Raw genomic sequence first — 24,615 nt, forward strand, 5'->3', positions numbered from 1 at the left:
TTTTACCTTTGTTAAACAACCATCCAAATCCTTGTGAGCTACTTTCACAGCACAATGGCCAAAGTCAAGAGGACTCATTCCTCCTCAGAATGAAACTCAATGTGGAGGATGCAAGGCTAATCAAACTAACAAGTCAAAGGGCTTAACTCTCCAAATACACCTCACCATGTCCTGCTTTTCAGGCAGGACAACAGTAATGAGACGTAGAATGCAGACAACAATGCATAGGTTAGAAACATAGGGAAATTCAGAAAACAGTAATCTGACACGGCAAAATTAACTGAGGAGCCAAACATCTGAATCAGACTACTTACCTCAGTCATTATTGAGTATTACCTCAAAGGCTGTGCAGATACAAATTTAACATCTCATTTTATAAATAAAGTCGATTACATTGATTTAGTGATTATCAAAATATTGATGCTTTGACTTTACCAAAATAATTTTTGATTCTAATATTTCAAAAGGGCATCAATGCTTCAACATCAAGAGGCTACATGTTATTTTAAATGCAAAACAAGATGAAAGTGTTTCAATGTTTTTAAAAATATAAGTGAATAGTAAGCAGGATAGGGCAAGAAACATCAAAATAATGCATTTTCAGTAATGACATCCCTTACATTTGGCTTCTTCGTGGGGAACTCAACTCAGCTGAAAAGCCAAAGATTTTTCTCTCTTATAGGTGTCGTATAACAACTTAACTACTGTCTCTCCAGGCATTTCTGGATATGCTTTAAAACTGCTGATTGACAAGAATACAGTTTTATCTCTAATTTTGAAAGGTATCACAATAATGTGGAAAAAACTTTTAATCAATTATATTCTGTGTAATATAATTTTAGAAGAGGAAAACCATGTTTATGGTATAAGTAATGAGAATAACTAGCACACAGTAAGTTCTTCCATTCACCAGACATGATAGGAAGTGCTTTATAGAAATTATCTTTTTAATCCTCACAACATCCTTACCAGAGATGGATGCAGAAATGGAAGTTTAAAGGAGGTGAGTCAGGATGACATAGCTAAAGCTAATACTGGAGAATATCTGAATCCAGATACAAATCTCAACCCAATACAGTTCTGGTCATGAAATCAAATTAGTAGGTCATGACCAGCATGTCATTTAATAGGATGTGATAGAACATGCTATCAATAATTACATCTGGAACACAGGCATAAACCTGAACTGTCCCAAGCAACCCAGAAGGCATCATATATGGCTTTAGAAACAAACTAAAATTTGTCTATCAAACATGGTGTGGAAAAATATGTTCAGTGATAGACATTTTTTTAAACAAGGCAGAACAGTTTGAACTCACACATAAAGCTATTTATATAAGCAAATAATATCTATGCTGTGATTTTTCCCTTTTTTCCCAATATTTACATAATTTAAACACAAAACTACCAGAGCAGTAGGAGGGAAAAAAAATATATGCTTCATTCACAGGAAAGAAATATCAAGACCTTGTCAAAGGTACTCAAAGATTTCTCAATATTTTCCAGTTTTGACACCAAAACTGGCAAGGACAGATTCCAACTAAATTGCTGATACTGTGAAATAACACTCACCAGATGCAAGCAACATTTAATGCAAGTGACAGTTTCTATAAATATAATTCAAAACTAATATTAGTACTGAAAGAACTTGGCTGAGAAAACTAAAAAAAGAAATCTTTCACTTTTACATGTAATTTTCTCAGTCAGTATTTCAGGTTAAATGTTAGTCCAGGTATTTCTTACTCCAGCTAAGTGTTGTGTAGCAGTAAATGAACTTTTCCATCAGTGAGAAAACAACTAATATTTTAGCCCATAAAATAATTATGTAAATTTAACTGGTTTATACTGGCATCCTTAAGACTCGAAACATCTGTTCAATACAGGTTTTTCTTATAATACATAAAGTTTCCAGGTGCATATTACAGCTTTTCCCAGCATATTTTTAACATGATGGCTTTCTCCTTTACATAAGAGACTTTTAAGATATGACCCATGTTGAGGTACTGAAGTTATTGCTCACATCACCATCTGCTCATAAATATTTTCACCTTAAACTCTAGAGCCTTCATAACTACATCAAAAATTATTTTCACACAATTTGGCACTTAATTATATATATTAATATCTCATATACCTGAGGTCACCAATTCAAGATCATGAAAAATAAGGACAAAAGGTGAGAACCAAAAAGGAGATGAAAGAGTGGTCAAGTTGGCAAAAAATCTATCACAACACCTATGCACTGAACTAATAATGGTACAGAACCTAAGGCCTTCACTCTCAACCTGTGTAGTCATAATTCGGACACAACCTAGGCCAGGAAAGAGTACCGGTTCACCCTTTCCCTCAACAAAAGACTAGAATAAGTGAATTAGAACATAGTCACAGATTGTCATCAGGAAGCATGCTGAGAAGCACATAATATGAAATCTGAGTTCAGAAACAAGTGAAGGAAAAATCTTGTAGCTATTCACAAGTCAAAATAAAGAAAACAGGGACTCTCCCACCATGCTGATGGGAAGATAAACTTGTGCACACATATGTGTGCGCGCGTGTGTGTATGTATTTGATTCACATATATATACACTTTACCATTCAGAGATACTTTTATACATAGTCACAAGGAGCCATATAAGACAGTGTGTTGTCAATGTTTTTTTATGCTAGTAAGCCTAAGCAACAAATAATAGGGGATAGAATAATACAAATATGGCACATGAACAAAAATTAACTGCCAAACAGGACTTAGACCTAAATGTAAAACCTACAACTATAAAATTCCCAGGAGAAAACGTTCATGACCTTTGAGTAAGCAAAGATTTGTTAGAAAGGATGTAAAAAAACACTAACAATAAGAAAAAATGGACAAATCAAAATTTAAAACTTCTACTTCTCAAAAGAAATTTTAAAAATGAAAAAGGTGAGCCACACAATGATAGAAAATATTTGCAACACATGTATCTGACAAAGCACTGGTATCCAGAAATAAAGAATTCTTGTAACTCTAAAACAGATAAGCCAACTTAAAAAACAGCAAAACAAATCTAAAGAGACACTTCACTAAACAAGACATAAGATGACCAATACACATATGAAATGATGCTCAACATTATAATTTATCAGGAAAACAAAAATTACAACCACAATGAGATGCCAATACACTCCACTAGAATGGCTTAAAATTAAAAACTGGTAAAACTGTACATTTCACCAGAGAGGATATACAGATGGCAAGTTAAGTACATGAAAAAAATGTTCAATACCACTAGCCATTAAGGAAATGTAAATTAAAAACTAAATGATGTAGTATTACTTAATGATTACAGTGGCTAAAATAAACAATAATGTCAATAGCAAATGTTGGCAAGGATGTGGAGAAACTGGACAAATCATACCTTCCTGGTGCTGGTAGGACTGTAAAATGGTACAACCACTCTGAAATATAGTCTGGTAGTTTCTTAAAAAAATAACAAAAGCAACAACTTAACATATACTACTGGGCATTTATCCTAGAGAAATGAAAACTTATGTCCACATAAAGCACATACACATTAGTTCATAGCGATTTTTTTTTTTTTTTTTTTTTGCCAAAGCCAAAAAGTGGCAACAATTCAAATGTCTTTCAACAGGTAAATCATTATATCTGTATCACTCAGTAATGAAAACGAAAATAACTATTGATACATACAAGTCAATACCATAGGTAGATATTAAAGGAATTGTGTTGAGTAGAACCAGCTAATCTGATGGGACTGTAAGTATATTATTGCATGCTAAGTCATTGCAGTTGTGTCTGACTCTTTGTGACCCTATGGATTATAGCCCACCAGACTCCTCTGTCCATGGGATGCTCCAGGCAAGAATACTGGAGTGGATTGCCATTTCCTACTCCAGGGGATCTTCCCAACCCAGGGATTGAACCTGCTTCTTTTATATCTCCTGCATTGGCAGGCAGATTCCTTTCCACGAGAGCCACCTGAGAAGCCTCTATTATTACATTTACAGTTATATAGCATTCATGAAAATCTATAGGGATGGATAATAGGTTAGTTTTTTTCTGCATGATTTCACAAAGGGAGTGAGAAGAGATGGAGGAAGGGAGGAAAAGGGGATATGTGTGCCTCTAACAGACTAGTGTGAAAAATCTTAGCAGTAATGAGATAGTTCTGTACCTTGAGTGCAGTGGTAACTACATGAATCTAACATATAAAAAATCCCATAGAAATACATAGAAATTACACAGAAAGTAGTTTATGTAAAGCTGGCATACAAAGGACCTCCTGTGTTATTTTTGCAATTATAACTCTATAACTATTTCAAAATAAAAGGCTGAAAAAGGCTGATAATACCAAGAGTTGTCAAGAATGTAAAGGAAGCTGAATTCTTACTCATTACTAGCAAAAGTGCAAAATGACACAAAACCTTTGTAAAACATTTTAACAATTTTTTATAATGTTAAATATATACCTATCACAAGACCCAGAAAGTTCATTCCTAGGTATTTGCCTAAGAGAAATGAAAACATATATTACTACAAAGAGGTATGCATACAGTTCCGTGCCAGCTTTACTCATTCTTGCCAAAAACTGGAATAAACCTGAATGTCCATCAACAGATGAACAGATACACAAATAATGGTATATCTATTCAATATAAAACTACACCATGATAAAAAAGTGAACTGCCAACTCAAGCAACAGTAAGAATGAATCTCAAAATATGCTGAATAACAACAAAAGCCAAAAGCAAACTGCATGTATAATAGGACTCCATCTATAAAAATGCAATACAGGAAAAATGCATGTGTTGTGACACAAAGATAAACGTTTTCTTGGGCCATGGGTAGGACTGAGTGGGAAGGGGTGCAGGGTATCTCTGGGGGTGAAGGAAATGTATGTATTGATTGTGGTGTTGGTTACAGGGATATATTCATGTGTTTAAACTCAGTTAACTATGTATTTTAAGTGAACTTATCACACAGTGTATATTACCTCAAAAAACTTGATGTTTAAAATGTAGTATATGCTCATAACAGAACATCAAGTAGCAATTAAAGGTCATGAATTTGAAGTATAAATGGCAACATGGAAAGAACCAAGTGAGGTTTACAGCAGAGCACCTTGTATGCCGAGAGGGGTGGGTCGCTGCAGCGGCTAAAGGTGTGAACTCCAGAGCTGGATGAGCCGAGCTGAAGCCCTGACCCCACACATGTGCGGTATGTACCCGTGGGGTATTACTTAGCCTTTTGTGACAACAGGGATAGAAATATCTAACTTACAGGGTTATTGTAAACATTAAATAAATTCGTGTTTGAAAAAGATTAAAATGGTATCTGAAATATTAAAAGTGCTATGTGTTTGTTAACAGTAAGTAAATACAATGAAACAAAAACAGCATAATCCTTTTTCAAGGATACATATATATCAAAATAAGCTGAAGGAGAGCAAATTATAAGGACAACCACTAAATACATGGATACTTACAGTGGAATGTCAGGAATGCAGGCAATAGAAAAAAGTAATTAAAATAAAATAGAAGCTATGCACTGAGCAATAACAAGAATTGCCATGAGCAAACAAATTCTATACACTTAAAGGAAAAAAGGGGAACAAGTACAATCAAAAGGGAAAATTATTTGGACCATACTTGATTAAAGGAACAGTTTACAGATTTCCATTGTTTGTCCTGAATTACCAGAGCCATAAACATCAGGTCGCTAATAATGACAGTGAGACTTTATCAAGAAGATGAGAGACAAAGAAGAAATAGAAGGCATCAGGCTAGTGTACAATTCAATACAAACACACACATACACACCCAAGTGCCAAGTAAGTTTGAAAGAGTTTCCATCATGTTCAACAAGTGAAATGTTCTAACAAGTTTTAGAGCATCTTTATTCATAATCGCCAAAGCTTGGAAACAAGCAAGGTATCTTTCAATAGGTAAGTGTGGAAATAATCTGTACATCCATACAATGGAATATGAACTATCAAGCCATGAAAAGATATGGAGGAAACTCATAAGCATATTAGTAAGTGAAAGAAACCAATTTGAAAAGCTACATATTTTATGATACCACCTGTATAACATTTTGGAAAAGGTTTAAATATGAAGATGTAAAATGGTAAGTATTTGTGAGTAGTTGTGGGGAGAGAGAAATGAACAAGCATAGCAAAGAGATTGTAGGGCAGAGAAACTGTTCTGTATGATACTGTAGTGGTAGAAACATCATCATACATTTGTCAAAATCCATAGAATCTAAAACCCCAACACCAAACTGTAAGGTAAACTCTGGACTTGTGTGATAACAATGTGTCAGGGTGGCTTCACTGACTGTAACATGTACCACTCTGGTAGGGGATGTTAACAGCAGGGGAGGCTTTGGGGGCCAGGGAGGGAAGGAGAAAACGTGTCGGTATTCTCTCTTCTTTCTGCTCAATTTTGTTGTGAATCTAAACCTGTACTGGAAAATAAAGTCTATTAAAAAAAATTAGTTGGACATATTGGTGTGGGTCTATTTGCAGGTTCTCAGCTCTGTCCCACTGATCATTTTCTATATTTATGTATCTCACCACAAAATTGAAAGCTATATGCAGACAACTGTCTACAGTGCTGAAGTGCTGATACACAGCAGTAACCCTTAAGTAGTTGTCAATCTTATTTAATAACAATCACTGTATACCTACTAAGTGCTAAGCATTCTGAACTCCACATCAAATAATAATCTTCAGAATGCAACAGAGAATTAAGTGGCCAATATAAAATCAATAGTCTGGCAAGTCCAGGAGCAAATAGAAACTACTAACAGTGGGGTTTCACCAGAATATTCTTTAAAAGCGTAGCTGAAGCAAAGAAAAATGAAATGTATGCTTCTATTACTGTAAAAAGACAAAATAAAGTGGTTCTCATGAAAAAGCATAAAACTTATAAAGTAAGTTTACTGTGGTTTCTGATCATAAGCAGCAGGCACTCAAAAGAGGAAGTCCAAATTTGAATCAGATGCTGTTATTGTTTTTAAATAGATTCCTACAACTACCATGCAAAAAGACTTGCCTGAGTTGTGTTTACACACAGGATTTTACTGCCAGCCAGGGCCCATATTCAAGAGAAGTGGCAACAAAAGGATGAAGAGCAATCTGCAGGTATGAATAAGCAGTTCCGGCATCCTTGCTGACAAAATTACAGTAACTACAAGCTATGAAAGGACCTCAACAGGTGTTCAGGTGTCTGAAATAAAAGCTGAATGGACCCTGGAAAAAACAGTAAAGTGTACTTTGAAGAGTAAAATAGTAAGATATGTGTAGATACATATATATGTGCATCTTAAGTATTCTTAGATGGTGGTCTCAGCTGAGGGAGTGACACAGGTCCCCCAAGATCAGGTCCTAGACATATAAAGTCAAATTGTAGGTATCACAACCTAAAGAAGGCATGAGTAACAGCCTGCATGCAAAGCCCAGGGGGATTAATGTACAGCTGTGCAGAGCTCCAGCATCCTGTTTGCATACAGCATCACCTGAAAGCCTTCCTAAAAGTACAAGACAAATATCCTGTTTCTGAGCAGTTAAATCAGAAGAGCAGTTAAATCATAATAACAAATATCTTGTTTCTGAGCAGTTAAATCAGAATAATGAGCCATACATTCTCTAGTGATCAGCTGAAATAATGGGGTTTTTCTTTAATTAAACTTATTTTAAAACAACTGTAGATTCATATGCAGTTGTAAGAAATAATACAGACAGATGCCATGTACCCTCTGTCCAGTTTCTCTCCGTGGTAATATCTTGCAGAAGTGAAAGTAAAAGTATTAGTCGCTCAGTGGTGTTTGCCTCTTTGTGACTCAGTGGACTACAGCCCTCCAGGCTCCTCTGTCCATGGAATTCTCCAGGCAAGGATGATGGAGTGGGTTGTCATTTCCTTTTCCAGGGGTCGAACGCAAGTCTCCTGCATTGCAGGTAGACACTTAACTGTCTGAGCCACTAGGGAAGCACTTATTAGCAAGGTGAAAAGACAGCCTTCAGAATGGGAGAAAATAATAGCAAATGAAGCAACTGACAAACAGCTAATCTCAAAAATATACAAGCAACTCCTACAACTCAACTCCAGAAAAATAAATGACCCAATCAAAAAATGGGCCAAAGAACTAAATAGACATTTCTCCAAAGAAGACATACAGAGGGCTAACAAACACATGGAAAGATGCTCAACATCACTCATTATCAGAGAAATGCAAATCAAAACCACTATGAGGTATCATTTCACACCAGTCAGAATGGCTGCGATCCAAAAGTCTACAAATAATAAATGCTGGAGAGGGTGTGGAGAAAAGGGAACCCTCTTACACTGTTGGTGGGAATGCAAACTAGTACAGCCACTATGGAGAACAGTGTGGAGATTCCTTAAAAAACTGGAAATAGAACTGCCTTATGATCCAGCAATCCCACTGCTGGGCATACACACCGAGGAAACCAGAAGGGAAAGAGACACGTGTACCCCAATGTTCATCGCAGCACTGTTTATAATAGCCAGGACATGGAAGCAACCTAGATGTCCATCAGCAGATGAATGGATAACAAAGCTATGGTACATATATACAATGGAGTATTACTCAGCCATTAAAAAGAATACATTTGAATCAGTTCTAATGAGGTGGATGAAACTGGAGCCTATTATACAGAGTGAAGTAAGCCAGAAGGAAAAATACCAATACAGTATACTAACGCATATATATGGAATTTAGAAAGATGGTAACAATAACCTGGTGTACGAGACAGCAAAAGAGACAGTGATGTATAGAACAGTCTTATGGACTCTATGGGAGAGGGAGAGGGTGGGAAGATTTGGGAGAATGGCATTGAAACATGTAAAATATCATGTATGAAACGAGATGCCAGTCCAGGTTCGATGCACGATACTGGATGCTTGGGGCTAGTGCACTGGGACGACCCAGAGGGATGGTATGGGGAGGGAGGAGGGAAGAGGGTTCAGGATGGAGAACACATGTATACCTGTGGCGGATTCATTTTGATATTTGGCAAAACTAATACAATTATGTAAAGTTTAAAAATAAAATTTAAAAAAAAAATAAAAATAAAAAATACATAAATTTTTTTTAAATTAAAAAAAAAAAAAACTGTAGCTCAAATTCATAGCCAAGAAGCTCACAGTGATACAGACAAGATATAGCAGGATTCCACCGCTACATGGATCCCTCCTGTTATCCATTCATAGGCATAATCTCCTCCTTCCTCTTCCTACCCCTAACCCCTGGTACTGACCCCTGGCAACCATAAATGTTCTCCACGTCCTAAACTGTATTTTTAAGACTGTTCTATAAATGGAATCATTCGATATGTGACCTTTGGGGATTGGTTTCTTTCACTCAGAATAACTGCCTCAAGACTCAGCCCAGGTGTCTCATGTATCATTCATTTTTGGTGCTGAATAGGATTCCATGGTACACGTGTGTCACCATGTAACACTTCACCTTTGAGGGACACCTGGACTATCTCCAGTTTGGGCTGGGACACTCATGTACCGGTTTCTGTATGAACATAAGTTGTCATTTTCCCTGGGATAAATGTCTAAGAGTGCTTTTTCTGGGTCATACAGTAACTGCTGTTACAGTCATAAGAAACACTGCACTGTTTTCAGAGTGGCTGTAACAGTTTATATCCTCCCCAGCAACATGTGAGGGAGGCAGTTCCCTCACATCCTCGTTGGTATTTGGTGTTCTTTTGTACTTCAGTCATTGTGACAGGTGTGCAGCATTAACTTACTGTGGTTTTATCAATAATTTACTTTTCCCTAATAGAAAATGATGCCATTAGAGACAAGCACCTCTTTTCAAGTATTTATTTGCTCTGTGATGAAATGTTTCTTCAAGTTTTTTGCCCATTTCCTAATTGGACTGCGTGCTTTATAAGCTACATTTCGAGTTATTTACATATTTTAGACACTAGTTTTTTTGTCAGGTAAGTCTCTTGTAAATATTTTCTCCTAGTCTGTAACTTATCTTTTCATTCTCTTACGCAGGTCTTTCACAGAACAAATGAGATCAAATTTATTGACTTTTCCTTCTGTGGATTGTGCTTTTGGTAATATAGTCTATTTACCTAGCCCTAGATCCTAAAAATCTCATCCTGTTAATTCATTTTTTCTAAAACTCTTTTACTTTTATGTTTTGCATTTAAGTGCAAATGATTCTTTTGGAGTTAATTTTATTTACATTAAGAGTTTCACGTCAATTTCATTATTTTATCTGTGAATGCCCAGTTGCTCCATCACCATTTGCTGAAATGGTTATCCTTCCCCCATTGAATTGCTTTTGCCCTTTTGTTAAGTTCAACTTGTCAAAATTCTCTGCAGGTCTTTTTCTTGGGTCCATATTCAGTACCACTTAGTTATGTGTCACTGTTCTGATTATAGTAAGCCTTAATGAAAATAGTTATAAAAAAAATAGGTCATGCCAGTCGTGTACTTAAAAACCAAGTTTCCAAGAGCTCCCTGTTGCACAGAAAAATGATATCCTAAGTCCTTATCCAGACTCACAGAACCCTACAAAACCAGATCCCATACAGCTTTTCACTTTGTACCTTATACTGCTCATGCCCAGGCTGCTATTCATTTCCACCATCAGTCTGCTCTTGTTTTCTGAGTACATCTTAGAAACTTTACCAGAATGCTCTTCCCCAAATTTTCATAATATTTTTTTTTGTCATCAGTTCTTAACTTATCATCTCCCTTAAAAAGCCATATGTACATATGTTCATTCAGTTCTGACAACATCCTAAAAGGTTTTATTATTGTCCTCATTTTATAAGTGAGAAAACTAAGGCACAGACACACTGACTATCTAACCGAGGTTACCCTTGGTTTGAAACGGCAGTGCAAGGATTCAGCTCAGGCGGTTTATGTGCTTAGTCATCATACTAAAAAAAGAGGTGAATTAAAAGACTGTTGTTGTTGTTTTTTTCCTGTTTGGCTTCTCTGATAGAGATTATGACAATTGCCAAAATCTTTATTACTTAGCACCTTTTATTTGATTACTTCTAGTTCTAGTTCCAAGGGAAAATATTGCTATCTCAGGAAAGGGTATGACACAGAAAAAATTTTAAGAGAAGTTCTTCAGTGTGACTCACTTGTGAGATAATTACAGGGCTGCCACATTTCTAGCTTTTCACTCGACTCCAGTGACCTAAACCCCAGATAAAGCATTCACTAAATTTCCCCCTCAAACTTAATTGGATCTTAACAACCTTAAGAGAGCTGACTATACTGTCTTCTAAAGATGCCCCTATATAAACATCAATTGGAAATCTGAAACAATTCAACTTTTGAAACCAGTTTCAAAATTTGAGACCAGACATAAACTTTAAAAAGCCCAAATGCATTTCTAAGTAAACATTTTCTGCTTTGATTGCCTTGCTCTGCTCCTTACTAAGCATCCTCAAAGTACTGCTTTTTTTCCCTTAAGCAAACTATAGAAATCTGAAAAATTAAAACATTTACTACTTATAAATTACTTCTGTAAATATTATCAGCTTCAAGTATGACTATGTCCTCAATCATTCCTTCAACAGAAATGACAGATTCACAGCAAAGAATCTTTGGCTGAAAAAATTAAAAAGCTCAGCCTTGTAAAGCAAATCTCTATGTACTTGCACACACTCACTGTTTGGAAGCAGCCAATATCTATTATTTATTTCTGCAATGTCTTTCCTTATCTCTAGAAAGTGCTTGGGGATTTCAATTCTATGATTGTGACTATGCAAAGTTAGGATATCCTGTATTTTATTCTATGACACTCCTTTCTAATTTGGGGAAGAAATAACTTACGTTTGAATCTCCTGTTCTTTACAACTATACCTGATCCCTTTGTCAGAAATAATAACGGCATAACAGAGGCAATCTTTCACATCTGGGTAGACAGTTTTTGAATATTAAGCTTCCCAAAGATATGGGCTTCTCAAATTTGAGAATTTTTTTAAAAAAAGAAATACACACAATAAAGCAATCTCAGCACCTTCCCAAGGGTTCTTCACAAATGGCTTTTGACGAAGCCTCATCATTATCTATGCAATAAAAGAAAAAGGTGTGAGAGAAGGAACAGGGTTGAGGGAACAGCTATAAAAACCACAATCTCCCCCAAAAGAGATTTAGTCAGAAGAGAATAAAACATTCTGTTGGATACTCTAATCAGCAGCTATGTAAGGAAGAAAAAAAAAAACAAAAACTTAAAAGTTAACCTCAGACATTAATGGAAAGTTTATTGCATCAGGAAGAAAATGAATTCCCATACAGTATTAACTTCATACATTAAAATGAATTGAAGAAACTTATTATTCAAAAACAAAGAATGGCCTTTGGGAAGCTCTGCTGCCTAAAAGGATTTAATGGTCAAAGCTTGTCTGGATATTATCATGAATTAAACTAATGAGAGGATGAAGATATTGTTAACAGGAGAGGAGCTCTCCTGAAATGCTAGCCTTGCCATTTCTGTCATATGATGAGAAATCAATGACCAAATAAAACGTGCAGCTAAGCTATTACAGAAAATAAATGCCACAGTATTTATGGAGATAGCTTTTTCCAAAGCAAAAATATACTCGGGTGGTAGGGTGGAGAAAGAGAAAAACACTCTGGAGAAGAGAATGACAACCCACTCCAGTAGCCTTGCCTGGAGAACTCCATGGACAGAGGACATATTGTGCCACAAATGAGAATGAAATTAAGGCCCTGAGAATAAACTGGGAAGAATCAAAGGGTAATGTTCAGTCATTTGCATATTGTGAGCCAAAATACATATACCTTTATATACATACACACACGCATATATATATACACACACACACATATGTGTGTGCATAGATGTATAAATTTTAAATGTATACTGTATTCAATATTTTACATTATAATAAATATAGGATATATGTATATTTTCAGAAAAAAAGATCAGGAAACAGAACAAACTATCTGGCCATCAATATCCAAAATCAAAATAATGCACATGTAACTTTAAAAAGCATGAGAGAAGGACCATATAAAAAAGCTTAAACATGACCCTTCCTATTTTTCCTTTAAAAAAAAAAAAAAGTAATCTAAGAACAATGATCTACATGACATCCATAAAAGGAAAGCCCCAGAAATAAGAGTTTGAAAGTATGACTAAGAGAGACTCTTCTATTGAGGAAGGTGGCTCCATATTGCAGATGTTGGCTGTGAAAGGAAGTAGAAGAGAAGAGCTCCATGACAACTACAAGAATACAGAAAAAAAAAAATCGTTCTACTGTGGGAGGTTGTTTTCTTTGGTTGTGCTATGAAATGGAGTCTCCAGAGGGTGGCAAGGTGGGTGAAAAGGGGAGTGGAAATTTGGTTATGGAAAAAAAAATCAGAGTATGATTAAATAAAGAAGAGGGACAGGTTATTGGAAAAGAATTGGTATTTTGGCAGCAACTTAGAACAGTATAAAGGAATTTCAGGTCTTTAAAATACTCACTTCCTTAGGGTTAGAGTGACAAATTAATTGTAAAATTATTAAATGCATATTTATTAATTTATTCGGTGGGTATAGCTCATAAAGACTGACGAACTTGCAGACACTGAAGCATCAACTTTCAGGAAAAAGCTGAGAACTAAGTCCTTGAAACAACAGCCTCCTGAGACTGCCACTACCCTGGATGAGGTCTCCATTCCATTGGCGTCTACCTGCAGTGTTTTATACCAAAGGTACTTGAGAATTTATGAAGCAGCTTCTAGGGAAAAGTGGTGAAAGAAAGACTAAGATAGGAAAGAGAATAGTAGATACCTTCTACAAGTATCAGAAATTTCAGGCATATAGATCGCTAAATATCATCAAGTATAATAAAGGAGTATGACAATTTTCACAGATTGATATTCTTGTTTAATTAATGAAACTGACTTAGATCAAAATGCGTGTAATGACTCTTTTTCTTCTTCATTTTATTTAACATTCCAAAATTTTCCAAAGTGCATGTCTATAATTTGAATAAGAAACAATCATTTAAAAATTCTAGCACAGGTCTGACTTGACTGGCATTAGCATGAACACATTTTCAGAAGGATTTAAAATCTTCTCATTTTTCTATAGGGAATCATATTGATGATACTGGGATGGAGTTTTTCCTTCTTTAATTCAGAGAAGAGGCTACAGGTGCTATAATGATGGGCTCTTCTGATAAAATAATGTGGCAAAGCCGATCTCTGGAGTGTAACTCAATTACAGGGATGGCATATATGGACAAATACCACATTTACTCTTCAGCCTAACTAATGATTTGGAAAACCTGAAAGTGTTCTATTGTTGATTCCTTTGATACTCCTAGAACTAATGCCTTTTCATAATTGACACAGGTTTTAAAAATATTTTTCCCTTTACTGTTTTAAAACTAGCATAAAAAATAGAACTTTTTCTTTTATTCCTCTCAGTCAAAATTACAGAGATTGCTATTCTTGCTACAGAGTATCCTTCAATTCGGTGCCCCCAAACTTCCTTCTAAGCAAAAGGCCTGTTTCTGAAATACAGGCCTACTTTCAATGTTATAAAAAATCTAAGCAGAGGAAGCCAAATTTGGGCCTTACCAAATTCAAATCTTTTCCTTACAAAGAATAACATTACATCACCCATTCTTCGCCAGGAAAAATGTTCTTACATATTTTTCACCTCTTTTTTTAAAAGGGTGCATTGGATTTTATATAATTTTACTTCAACAATGTTGATTTTCAGTGATGAAAAGACATTTAAAATACCCATTGAGAGAAGCAAATTTACAAAAAGAAAAGGTAAATGACCTAGAATTGCCCCACAGAACTTTGTTTCTGACAGTACTGCAGCACTTACCACACTGAGCTGTGGTTTCTTTTGCCTTATCTATCTTTCCCAATTCAACATGAGAGTTGGGAGAAGGCAAAAAATATACTTCACTCATCTTTGTACCCAAACTAGCAAAGGGACTGAAATGTAGTTATAATAATTGATCTAAAATTTTCAGATGCAATTTCAGTTACTCCATCTTCAGAGACTCCATATGACTCCATACTCCATATGACTCCATCTTCAGAGAATCTATCAGATCACAAATTGGTATTAATCTTCTACTTAAAATTCATTTAACATCTCTCCCACCAATTCACATGATGGCACATGGCCCCCTTTCCCTCTCTTCTACATGCTGAATTCCTACACATCCTTCAAAACCCAGGACTGTACCCTGTACACAATACACGTTTGTGCATGTATGTTTGCATGCATGCATGCATGTTCCCCATTGTCTATGTACACAGACAATGAAAACCCAAGGGTTATTCATCTCTGTGTTCCTACCAGAATATCTATCACATAATAGACTACCGAGAAATGCTTATTGAATGAAATGATAGCTGATACCTAGCAAGTTTGCTGTTCCTCGATCTTGATTAAAAAGAGCCAATTATTCTCAGTTAGGCCACAAGGTGGCGCTAGTGGTAAAGAACTTACCTGCCAATGCAGAAGACATAAGAGACATGGGTTCGATCCCTGGGTCAGAAAGACCCCCTGAAGGATGGCAATGGCAACCCACTCCAGTACTCTTGCCTGCAGAATCCAATGGACAGAGGAGCCTGGAAGACTGTAGTTAATAGGGTCACACAGAGTCAGACTTGACTGAAGCGACTTAGCATGCATGCATTCTCAGTTGTTTGAAGTGATTTTGATGTGAATTTGGGGGAACTGGACAAAGCACAATTAACTGCCAAAGTCTGTTACTAATTTAGTTGTAAGGTGGCTAAGATCAGAATCTACAATCTCATGAAAGCAAATAGAAGAAAAAGGCAAGCAAAGCACAGTTTATCACTCTTTTGTTATAAGTCTTTCATGGTTAAGTGGAACTCACAATCAGCTGGCTATTTTTTTGGACCATGCTCTTAATCAGCAGTCTCTGATTTCACAGAACACAATTTTCCATGGACTCAGGGAAGGGAGCAATTTGGGATGATTTGAGTATATTTTATTGTGTACATTATTTCTATTATTATTGCATCAGCTCCACCTCAAGATTATCAGGCATTAGAGCCTGGAGGCTGGGGAACCCCTGTGCTAAACAATAGTCACATTGGATGTTGACCGCTCCTATCTTTTATTTCAGGGAGTAATGATCAAAGCTCTGGACCAATTTACCCCCACCAATTTGCTGATGTCTAACTTTTATCCCTCAGGCTGAATTAGTGAAAATGAAGTTAACAGGATTATGAGCCTGCTACCCTCAGCAAGATGAAAAGAAAAACTGTATGAATTATCAGAATACACTAGCATTATACTTTCAAAACATATGTTTATGGAATTGATCACTCATTATTAAAAGAGCTTTTCTGGTATTTAAAGAACTGATTAACTGTAAGAAGTATTTTTTTAAAACATTTTTCACTTAGTTCTTAGTTTATCATTTTAGTCCATTTTTCACATGTGAATAAGATGGAAAACTCAAAAAAGGAAAAGAAATAGCATATACCCATCATCTTAAACTATGTTACAAAAACTTAATACATTATAATGTTTAACCCTAAAAAGTATTTTATTGATAAATCTCACAATTTAAAGATTTTAATATTTTTAAACATTTGTTTATTTGGCTGAGAGATATATCATATGTGTTACTATTTGGTGTTTTATTCTGATTTCATCAGCATTTACTTTTGTTTTTGGTAACTGAGTTTTGATTTTTGGTTCCATTCTTTCTAAATTCACTTTAGTATTTTAATCCTTAATTTTACCCAAAACATGTTCATATATGCCATATTTTGTTTAAAAAAAAGAAAAAACACTTAAGAAAAGCTTTGATTATCTACCTCACAGAAGGTCAAAATATAGAAGGTCCCAGAGTAATATTCATCTTCTCAAATTATACACACTATATATAATATATAAAGTTTAACTCGGTATGAACATTACCATAAAATATAACTATACATATAATATTGTTTATTAATTAAAAAATAACTATCAAGTCACAAGTCTCAAGTTTTACCCACTCTCATAATTTACACAGCTTACCTTTACTCTTTGACAAATTCATTTTTTATAGCTATTTCCTACATGTTCTCATTGCATTTCTAACTTCCTTTAAAAGCCCATAGCAGTACAAACTTTTATTGGTATATCAGTTCTTGGGACAGTGTTTCTAGCTGTTAGATCTAAATCTAGTAATAAGACAAGTGAAGAGTGAAAACATTAGCTGCTCATTTGTGTCTGACTCTTTGCAAACCACAGACTGTAGTCTGCCAAGCTCCTCTGCCCATGGAATTCTCCAGGCAAAAATACTGAAGTGTGTAGCCATTCCCTTCTCCAGGGGATTGTCCCAACCCAGGGATGGAACCTGGGTCTCCTGCACTGTAGGCAGATTCTTTACTTTCCGGCAAATAAAAAAGAGTACAACCAATCAAAATCAGATCTGATATCCAGAGACTCCAGAAGAAATATACAGAATATACTTGAACATTTTAAGCAATACCACACATGCTAAGAAACAGAAATGCGGACTGAGTTGTTTTACTAAGTAGAACAATTACACATCAACACAGCCTTCTAAGTTGTAACTATGTTCTGTATCTCTATTCTTTGTCTTTCCAACCTCAGTTGTGATCACTATCTACAAGATCATATGTTTAAGTCCATAAATATGCAGCAAAGGGTTTCACATAAAAAGGCAGATATAAGATGTAGACATGGCACAGTGTCCCGCTTCACAAGATACTGTGATAAAATGGAACCACTGGAAAATATGAAACATTTCATGAAAAAGGAAGTTACATAAAAAACAAGGGCAAACAAAATAAGGAAATCTTATGAGAAAGCTTCATTTGGTATATATCATACAGATGTCAAAGGAAAGGAACTGATTTTTAGTGGTGGTGTAGTAGTTGGGGGCTGGATCCAACAAGCAGTGAGGATGAGCCAGTAGTGAAAAAAAGAAAAAGAAAAAGAAAACAGTCATAGAAAATTCTTTTATAATTCCATCTACTTTATGCTATGTTAAGCTACATTTTGAGTCATCATTTATATCTGTATACAAAGAGCCACAGTTTTTCTAGACAGAAAAACATAAAATTGATAACACAAAAAGGGCACCATTACAATTTTAAAACATTGGACTCTTCCTGGCCAATCTTATTTTAATGGTATCATCATACAAAAGAAAGAAAATTACGTGGAACAATTGAAAAAAATATTCCTCTGTCATAAACTTTGAAATATAACATTATAATGAAAAAGAGTCTCAGGAGAGATTTTGGGGAAAAAGATGTATTCAATAATAATTTAACTTGGCCTGAATTCATAAGAATATCCCTTAGTTTTGCAAATTGCCTCCAATTTGCCAAGAGCCATTCTTTTATGCTGGCTTAAAATAAGCAAAGATTACGCAAGTACCATGTGCCATCCTAAATAAGGAAAGAGGAAAAAAACAAGTACAATATGGTATTTAAACAGCTGTGTGAAGATCACTGGTTAAAACAAGAATCATTTTTTCAGCTGAGCTTGTTATGCTTCATTTTGCTAAATATAAACCAGTGCATCATTAAATTAACCACTGATTTGTAGACCAAAGTCCAGAGCCCCACCTGCAAATAATCCAATAAACGTAATAATTTTTCAAATGCTAGTTAAACTGTCATAATTTGGGTCTGAAAATGAGGAGAAAGAAGGAAAAGATGCAGAAATTATTTTGTAACTATAATGAGCAAAATGCAATTGTTTTCATTTTTTGCAGTTTTATTTGTGTGAGCCAACAGTATACAACAAATAATACTTCTGTAAATACTCTAGTAAGGATTTCACACCAGTCAATTAGTGCAGATTACTGAAGAAACTCAATCTTTCAGAAACAAAAATTTTACATACTATGCAGTCAGTCTAGCGAGCATTGCAAGTACATGAGCTTGAACCAGTTGATAACATAGAGGAAAACAGAGCATAAGTTTAAAATAATTTTACTTCAAAAGGTCCATGAGGCACCATCTAATTTATTAGAGGTGTTAATCCACTATGTGGTAATTCATTGACCAAAAAGTTATACTTATTCACATAGACTCATTTTAGTCTCTTCTTTCCATTATGTTAGAGAATTTTATTTCTCTATAAAGTAAATGAAACATTGTAGTAAAATATGTGACTAAGCAAATACATTCAAAAGATAACAAATATTCATTTTTTTCAGAGCCATTGTGTCATATAAACCTATTCAGAGCAGAAGTTCCTTAAGTAAGATTCATGTAGCCCTCCCTCATCCACCAAAAAGTTCAACAGAGGATGGGGGAGGAGGGTCTGTGTATTTGGATGGAAAAGAAATCATACGTTTATTTTCACTTACATCCAACTAAATGTTTAAATTTCCCTCTGTTAAGATGGCAGACAAAAAATGACGATAGTATTAGACTAACTGTGATCAATAGAAATCACAGATGAAATACTGTTATACTCATCACTAATTCCAAAACTGAAATATTTATTAATAATACCAATTTTTATTTATCATTACTATAGATATATTACTATACTGGAGATTTTAAAATATTTTGTTGAATATAGAGAAGGCAATGGCATCTCACTCCAGTACTCTTGCCTGGAAAATCCCATGGATGGAGGAGCCTGTTAGGCTGCAGTCCATGGGGTCTCTAAGAGTCAGCACAACTGAGCAGCTTCACTTTCACTTCTCACTTTCATGCATTGGAGAAGGAAATGGCAACCCACTCCAGTGTTCTTGCCTGGAGAATCCCAGGGATGGGGGAGCCTGGTGGGCTGCCGTCTATGGGGTCACACAGAGTCAGACATGACTGAAGTGACTTAGCATAGCATAGCATATTTCAACTTAATTGACTTGCATAATCCTATGCAATCTATTGGATTTGAAAACATTGTGACATCCACAGACTTCAGATTGCAAAGGAGTCTACTATGTCTCAAAAAAAAAAAAAAAAAAAAAAAACAACTGTTAACCACCTCTGATTTTTAATCTAACAAGTAAGAAAAAAGGGTAAGAAGGCAAGATATTCTGCACATTAAAATTATACTTTGTGTAAGTTTTTGGTTTTGTTTAGTTTTGCTTTACTTTTTAATCCCAAGAAAACAATCATTCTAGCTGAAGCCCATCAAATAAATACTGCTTTAAGCATTAACAAACACCTTCCTCTTCCACCCCTCATTGGTTCTATGAAATGATCTTTGGTTTAAAAGTTTACAGTAATAATGGGAAAAGTATGAATTTTTTGCCTTACTTACTCATTTTAAAAATAACTTCAAGGTATACTAGATTATGATAGCAGATTGTTTATAACCCTGACAGTATAGTGCTTTCTATGCCAGATGAATGTAAACAGCTTCCTGTAATCCTGGTTGATTGATATAAGGAGGGGAAGGATTTACAAAATCAATTGCTGTATACTGAGGACTAGACATTAGAATGACTAGTTCTCCAAAAAAGATCACATCTGTAATGGTAGTGGAGTTGGAAGCACAACCGGATTAAATTTACAATAAAACAACTTCCAAGGCCCATTCTCCTTTTGCACAAGCCAAGAAGCTGAGTAAAATGAGGATGTGATTTAAAAAAATCTCTATTTTTGAATTTCTCACACATTTCATGATGGCTCTAATCTCTACAATTCCTGCGACACAGTACTTTTTGATTACTCTGCTAGACGGGAGAACATTTCCAGGACTTTCACCTGGCCTCCTCCCATAATATCCCTCATTCTATGGGTCAGAGACAATATAGCGTTCTGCAGGGCAAACACTGAACAAATAGGACAATGACCACAAGGTGGATACACAGACTCCCTGGAACTCCAGTGAGATAAACTCAATCTGGAGAGGGAAGCAGGGAAATCAATTCATCATCCATTCACCATTTTTCCAATGTCTCATTTTTCCAAGAACAATGGTAGTGTTTTGTTTCCCTCAAAAGATTAGCTTCAAGTAAGGGTTATGTCTACTAATTCTTAAGAGAGCTGAGGACATCCCTTTCCATAATGTTCAATCAGTCTGGTAAATAACTGAGATCCTGCTGGGAATAACCTGAGGGAAGATCTTCAGTATATATTTACAGCAATAGCAATAGCTTATTCTCAGAGGGATCTAACTCTCCCACCTTATTTAAGGATTGTGGACTTGTGAACTGGCTTAGGTTTAGAAATTTAAGAGACCATGATGCTCCATGATGGTGAATGAATTCAGGTTTCTGGTCATGTGACCCAACAGTTTCTATGCCCTAAATGTGTACTTTAAGGGTTTAGCCACCTTAATGATAACAATCCTGGGGTCACAAAATTCTGATCGTCACTGTGGCTTTTCTGCCCATTACAGTAACTGTACCCACTTTTCCTCTGACAATTATACCTAGACACCCAGGCTCTGTCTCTAAAGGATTCCATGATTCCATTTAAATGAGAGCTCATTTCAGTGGGCTTCCCTGGTAACTCAGACAGTAAAGAATCTGCCTGCAATGCAGGAGATCTGGATTCAATCGCTGGCTCAGAAAGATTCCCTGGAGAAGGGAATGGCAACCCACTCAGTACTCTTACCTGGAGAATTCCATGGACAGGGGAGCCTGGCAGGCTACAGTTCATGGAGGGTGCAAAGAGTTGGACACTACTGGAGACTACTAACACTTTCATTTCTTTCCATTTCAATAGTGGCACATAACATTCCAAGGCTATGAGAGCATAGGGGAAAATTCCATAATTTTTCCAGGGCTTGAGTGCTCCCTTCAATGACACATTTCCCAGTGTCTCAACAAAGGAAGTACTTGTGGGTCACACAGGATACATCCATTCTTCTCCCTCAATTTTTTTCCTAGCAAAATAGAGGCCATTATACAGTCTTCAAGCTGCGAAAAATTAATCCCATCAGAGATACAGGAGAGGCTGGCTCCACAATAAAGGATGGGTGAAACTGCAAGGTTTAAAACTCTCAGATTCATCAGAGTTTATCTAAGTATATTCATGTCAATTCTCATGATCCCATGTCTACTTAATCAATTCTTATCTTACATCACTAAGCTTGGGAGGCTGTGAATTCAACTTAATGTGTAATACTACAAATCTCAGAGTCAAATTTGGGGTCTTACTTTCAGCTGCAGAAGAATTGCAACCATGAGGAAGACAATCTTAGTGGACCGACATGGAGCTCTGTTTCACTCACCATACCTGAATTGAGAGTTTAAAGCCCTCAACTCATCATTTCCTTTCTAAAATTTTTCTATGCAGTCAAAAGCAACCAACTCCCCTGAGAATCCTAGGAGACTTTTTCCCACCATAATAGTCAATTAAACCTTCCATTTAATTTCCCAAAGCTTTGATTTTAGAAAATACTTTCAGTAAGAAGGCTGATAATCTGAGTAACTAACAGGGCATGCCAGGGCACTTCTCCATTGAGAGTAAGACCCTACTATGTTTAACCCCAATCAGTTAAGTAAATTTTCATCTTTGAAATCTCTTTTCTGAGACCACTTTTGATTATTATTCACTAGGATGGAAGTATTCTAGGTATTTCAAACATAGAGCAGGGAATTGATTATATAGATGTTGAACAAGTTAGAAGAAAAAAGTGGGAAAGGGGGGCATAACCAAAGGCACACAACAAAAACTGGGGTGCCTATCAAAGACAGGGCACTACTACCCTGGGCTGAGACCACAAGCCTGAGATCATTGCTCAACTCCTGGAAACACTGCCACAGTGGCCTCTGGGACTGTTCTGTTCTTGTTCAGTGGAACCCATATTACTCCACAGAAGCTGCATGTTGAAGTACCCCATCCAGTAAAAGGAAATGAACAGTTGCTTCTCTCCTCTCACCCTCCCGTTTTTCACCACTGCCTTCCTCTGACTGTACCTGACAGAGAACCTGCTTTAGCGATGGGGTCTGGCATTCATGGTGTGCACGTTTTGTATCTCTGCAATGGAGTAGCAAAGGGCAAGGATGGAGTTGAGAGATGATAGCCCTAGCTGGCAGGAAACCAAACAGCAATGGTTAAAGTATGACCATTTTTATCCTTCATTAACCATATAAAAAGTAATCTGAATGGTGAATTGTACAGAAAAACAAGTAGCAAAGAGGTATTCAAAATGCTGGTTTCATTCTATCTTACCTTTCCTAATATTCAACAAGTATTTACTGTGTTTATTGCACTTGACATTGTGCTAAATACGCAAAATCAATGACAGGAGTTTTTACTCTGGGGAAAGAAACAAAATACTATATAATATGAACTAGCCAATTTGTACCAGGGATAAAGAAGAGAAACATGACTAACGGATGAGTCTAGGAAGGCTTCAGGAAAGAAGCGACTCTTGCAAGAAAATTAGAATTGGGGCAGAATACAGCAAGAATGGGGTATTCCAGGTCAGAAAGACAGTGTGTACAGAGGTAGACAGACAAGACAAAGCAGGCCTGGAACGTGGCAGAATTTTATGTGGTTGCAATATCAGTGAGGAGTTGAGGGAGTTGAAGGGGGTATGCTAGAAAAAAAGGCTGAACTGGTTGCAGTGAGCAAAGTATGAGTCTGTAGCTCCTACAGCTGATCAGATGGTGTTTTATGGATTTAGACAGTAGTATTGTCAGATCTGTCTGATATGTCAAGGCTGTATGTTGTCACCCTGCTTATTTAACTTCTATGCAGAGTACATCATGAGAAACGCTGGGCTGGAAGAAGCACAAGCTGGAATCAAGATTGCTGGGAGAAATATCAATAACCTCAGATATGCAGATGACACCACTCCTATGGCAGAATGTGAAAAAGAACTAAAGAGCCTCCTGATGAAAGTGAAAGAGAAGAGTGAAAAAGTTGGCTTAAAACTAAACATTCAGAAAACTAAGATCATGACATCTGGTCCCATCACTTCATAGCAAATAGATGGGAAAACAATGGCAGACTTTATTTTGGGGGGCTCCAAAATCACTGCAGATGGTGACTGCAGCCATGAAATTAAAAGAGATTTGCTCCTTGGAAGAAAAGTTGTGGCCAACCTAGACAGCATATTAAAAAGCAGACACGTTACTTTGCCAACAAAGGTCCATCTAGACAAAGCTATGGTTTTTCCAGTAGTCATGTATGTGAGAGTTGGACTATAAAGAAAGTTGAGCACCAAAAAATGGATGCTTTTGAACTATGGTGTTAGAGAAGACTCTTGAGAGTCCCTTGTACTACAAGGAGATAAAACCAGTCCATCCTAAAGAAAATCAGTCCTGAATATTCATTGGAAGGACTGATGCTGAAGCTGAAACTCCAGAACTTTGGCCACCTGATGCGAAGAACTGACTCATTTGCAAAGACCCTGATGTTGGGAAAGACTGAAGTTGGGAGGAGAAGGGGATGACAGAGGATGAGATGGTTGGATGGCATCACCGACTCAATGGACATGAATTTGAGTAAACTCCGGGAGTTGATGATAGACAGGGAGGCCTTGCGTGCTGCAGTCCATGGGGTCGCAAAGAGTTGGACATGACTGAGTGACTGAATTGAATGGAACTGAACTGATTGTCAGATCTGATTTGCATTCTAGAAAGATAACTGCCAGAGGAGTGGAGGACTGATGAGAGAAGATAACACTGAGGGGATGGAAGAGTAGTT

General features: G+C 36.3%; 1 protein-coding gene across 20 annotated transcripts in view; it reads right to left on the reverse strand.

Moving 5' to 3' along the window:
- IMMP2L (inner mitochondrial membrane peptidase subunit 2) overlaps positions 1 to 24,615 on the reverse strand; it is a 958,924-nt gene that overhangs the window by 684,349 nt on the left and 249,960 nt on the right. Inside the window, exon 5 of one of the 20 annotated variants that reach the window (XM_086396581.1) lies at positions 15,392 to 15,626. The exons of the other annotated variants lie outside the window; for them this stretch is intronic. Coding sequence (XP_086252707.1) covers positions 15,407 to 15,626 — 220 coding nt within the window. The 3' untranslated portion in view covers positions 15,392 to 15,406. Of the gene's footprint in view, positions 1 to 15,391; positions 15,627 to 24,615 lie in introns of those variants that run through there. 20 annotated transcript variants of the gene reach the window in all.

The sequence above is a fragment of the Bos grunniens genome, chromosome 4, assembly GCF_055505025.1.
Source record: "Bos grunniens cultivar Pamir isolate PY7600 chromosome 4, Bosgru_T2T1.0, whole genome shotgun sequence".
In the NCBI taxonomy this organism is placed as follows: Eukaryota; Metazoa; Chordata; class Mammalia; order Artiodactyla; family Bovidae; genus Bos; species Bos grunniens.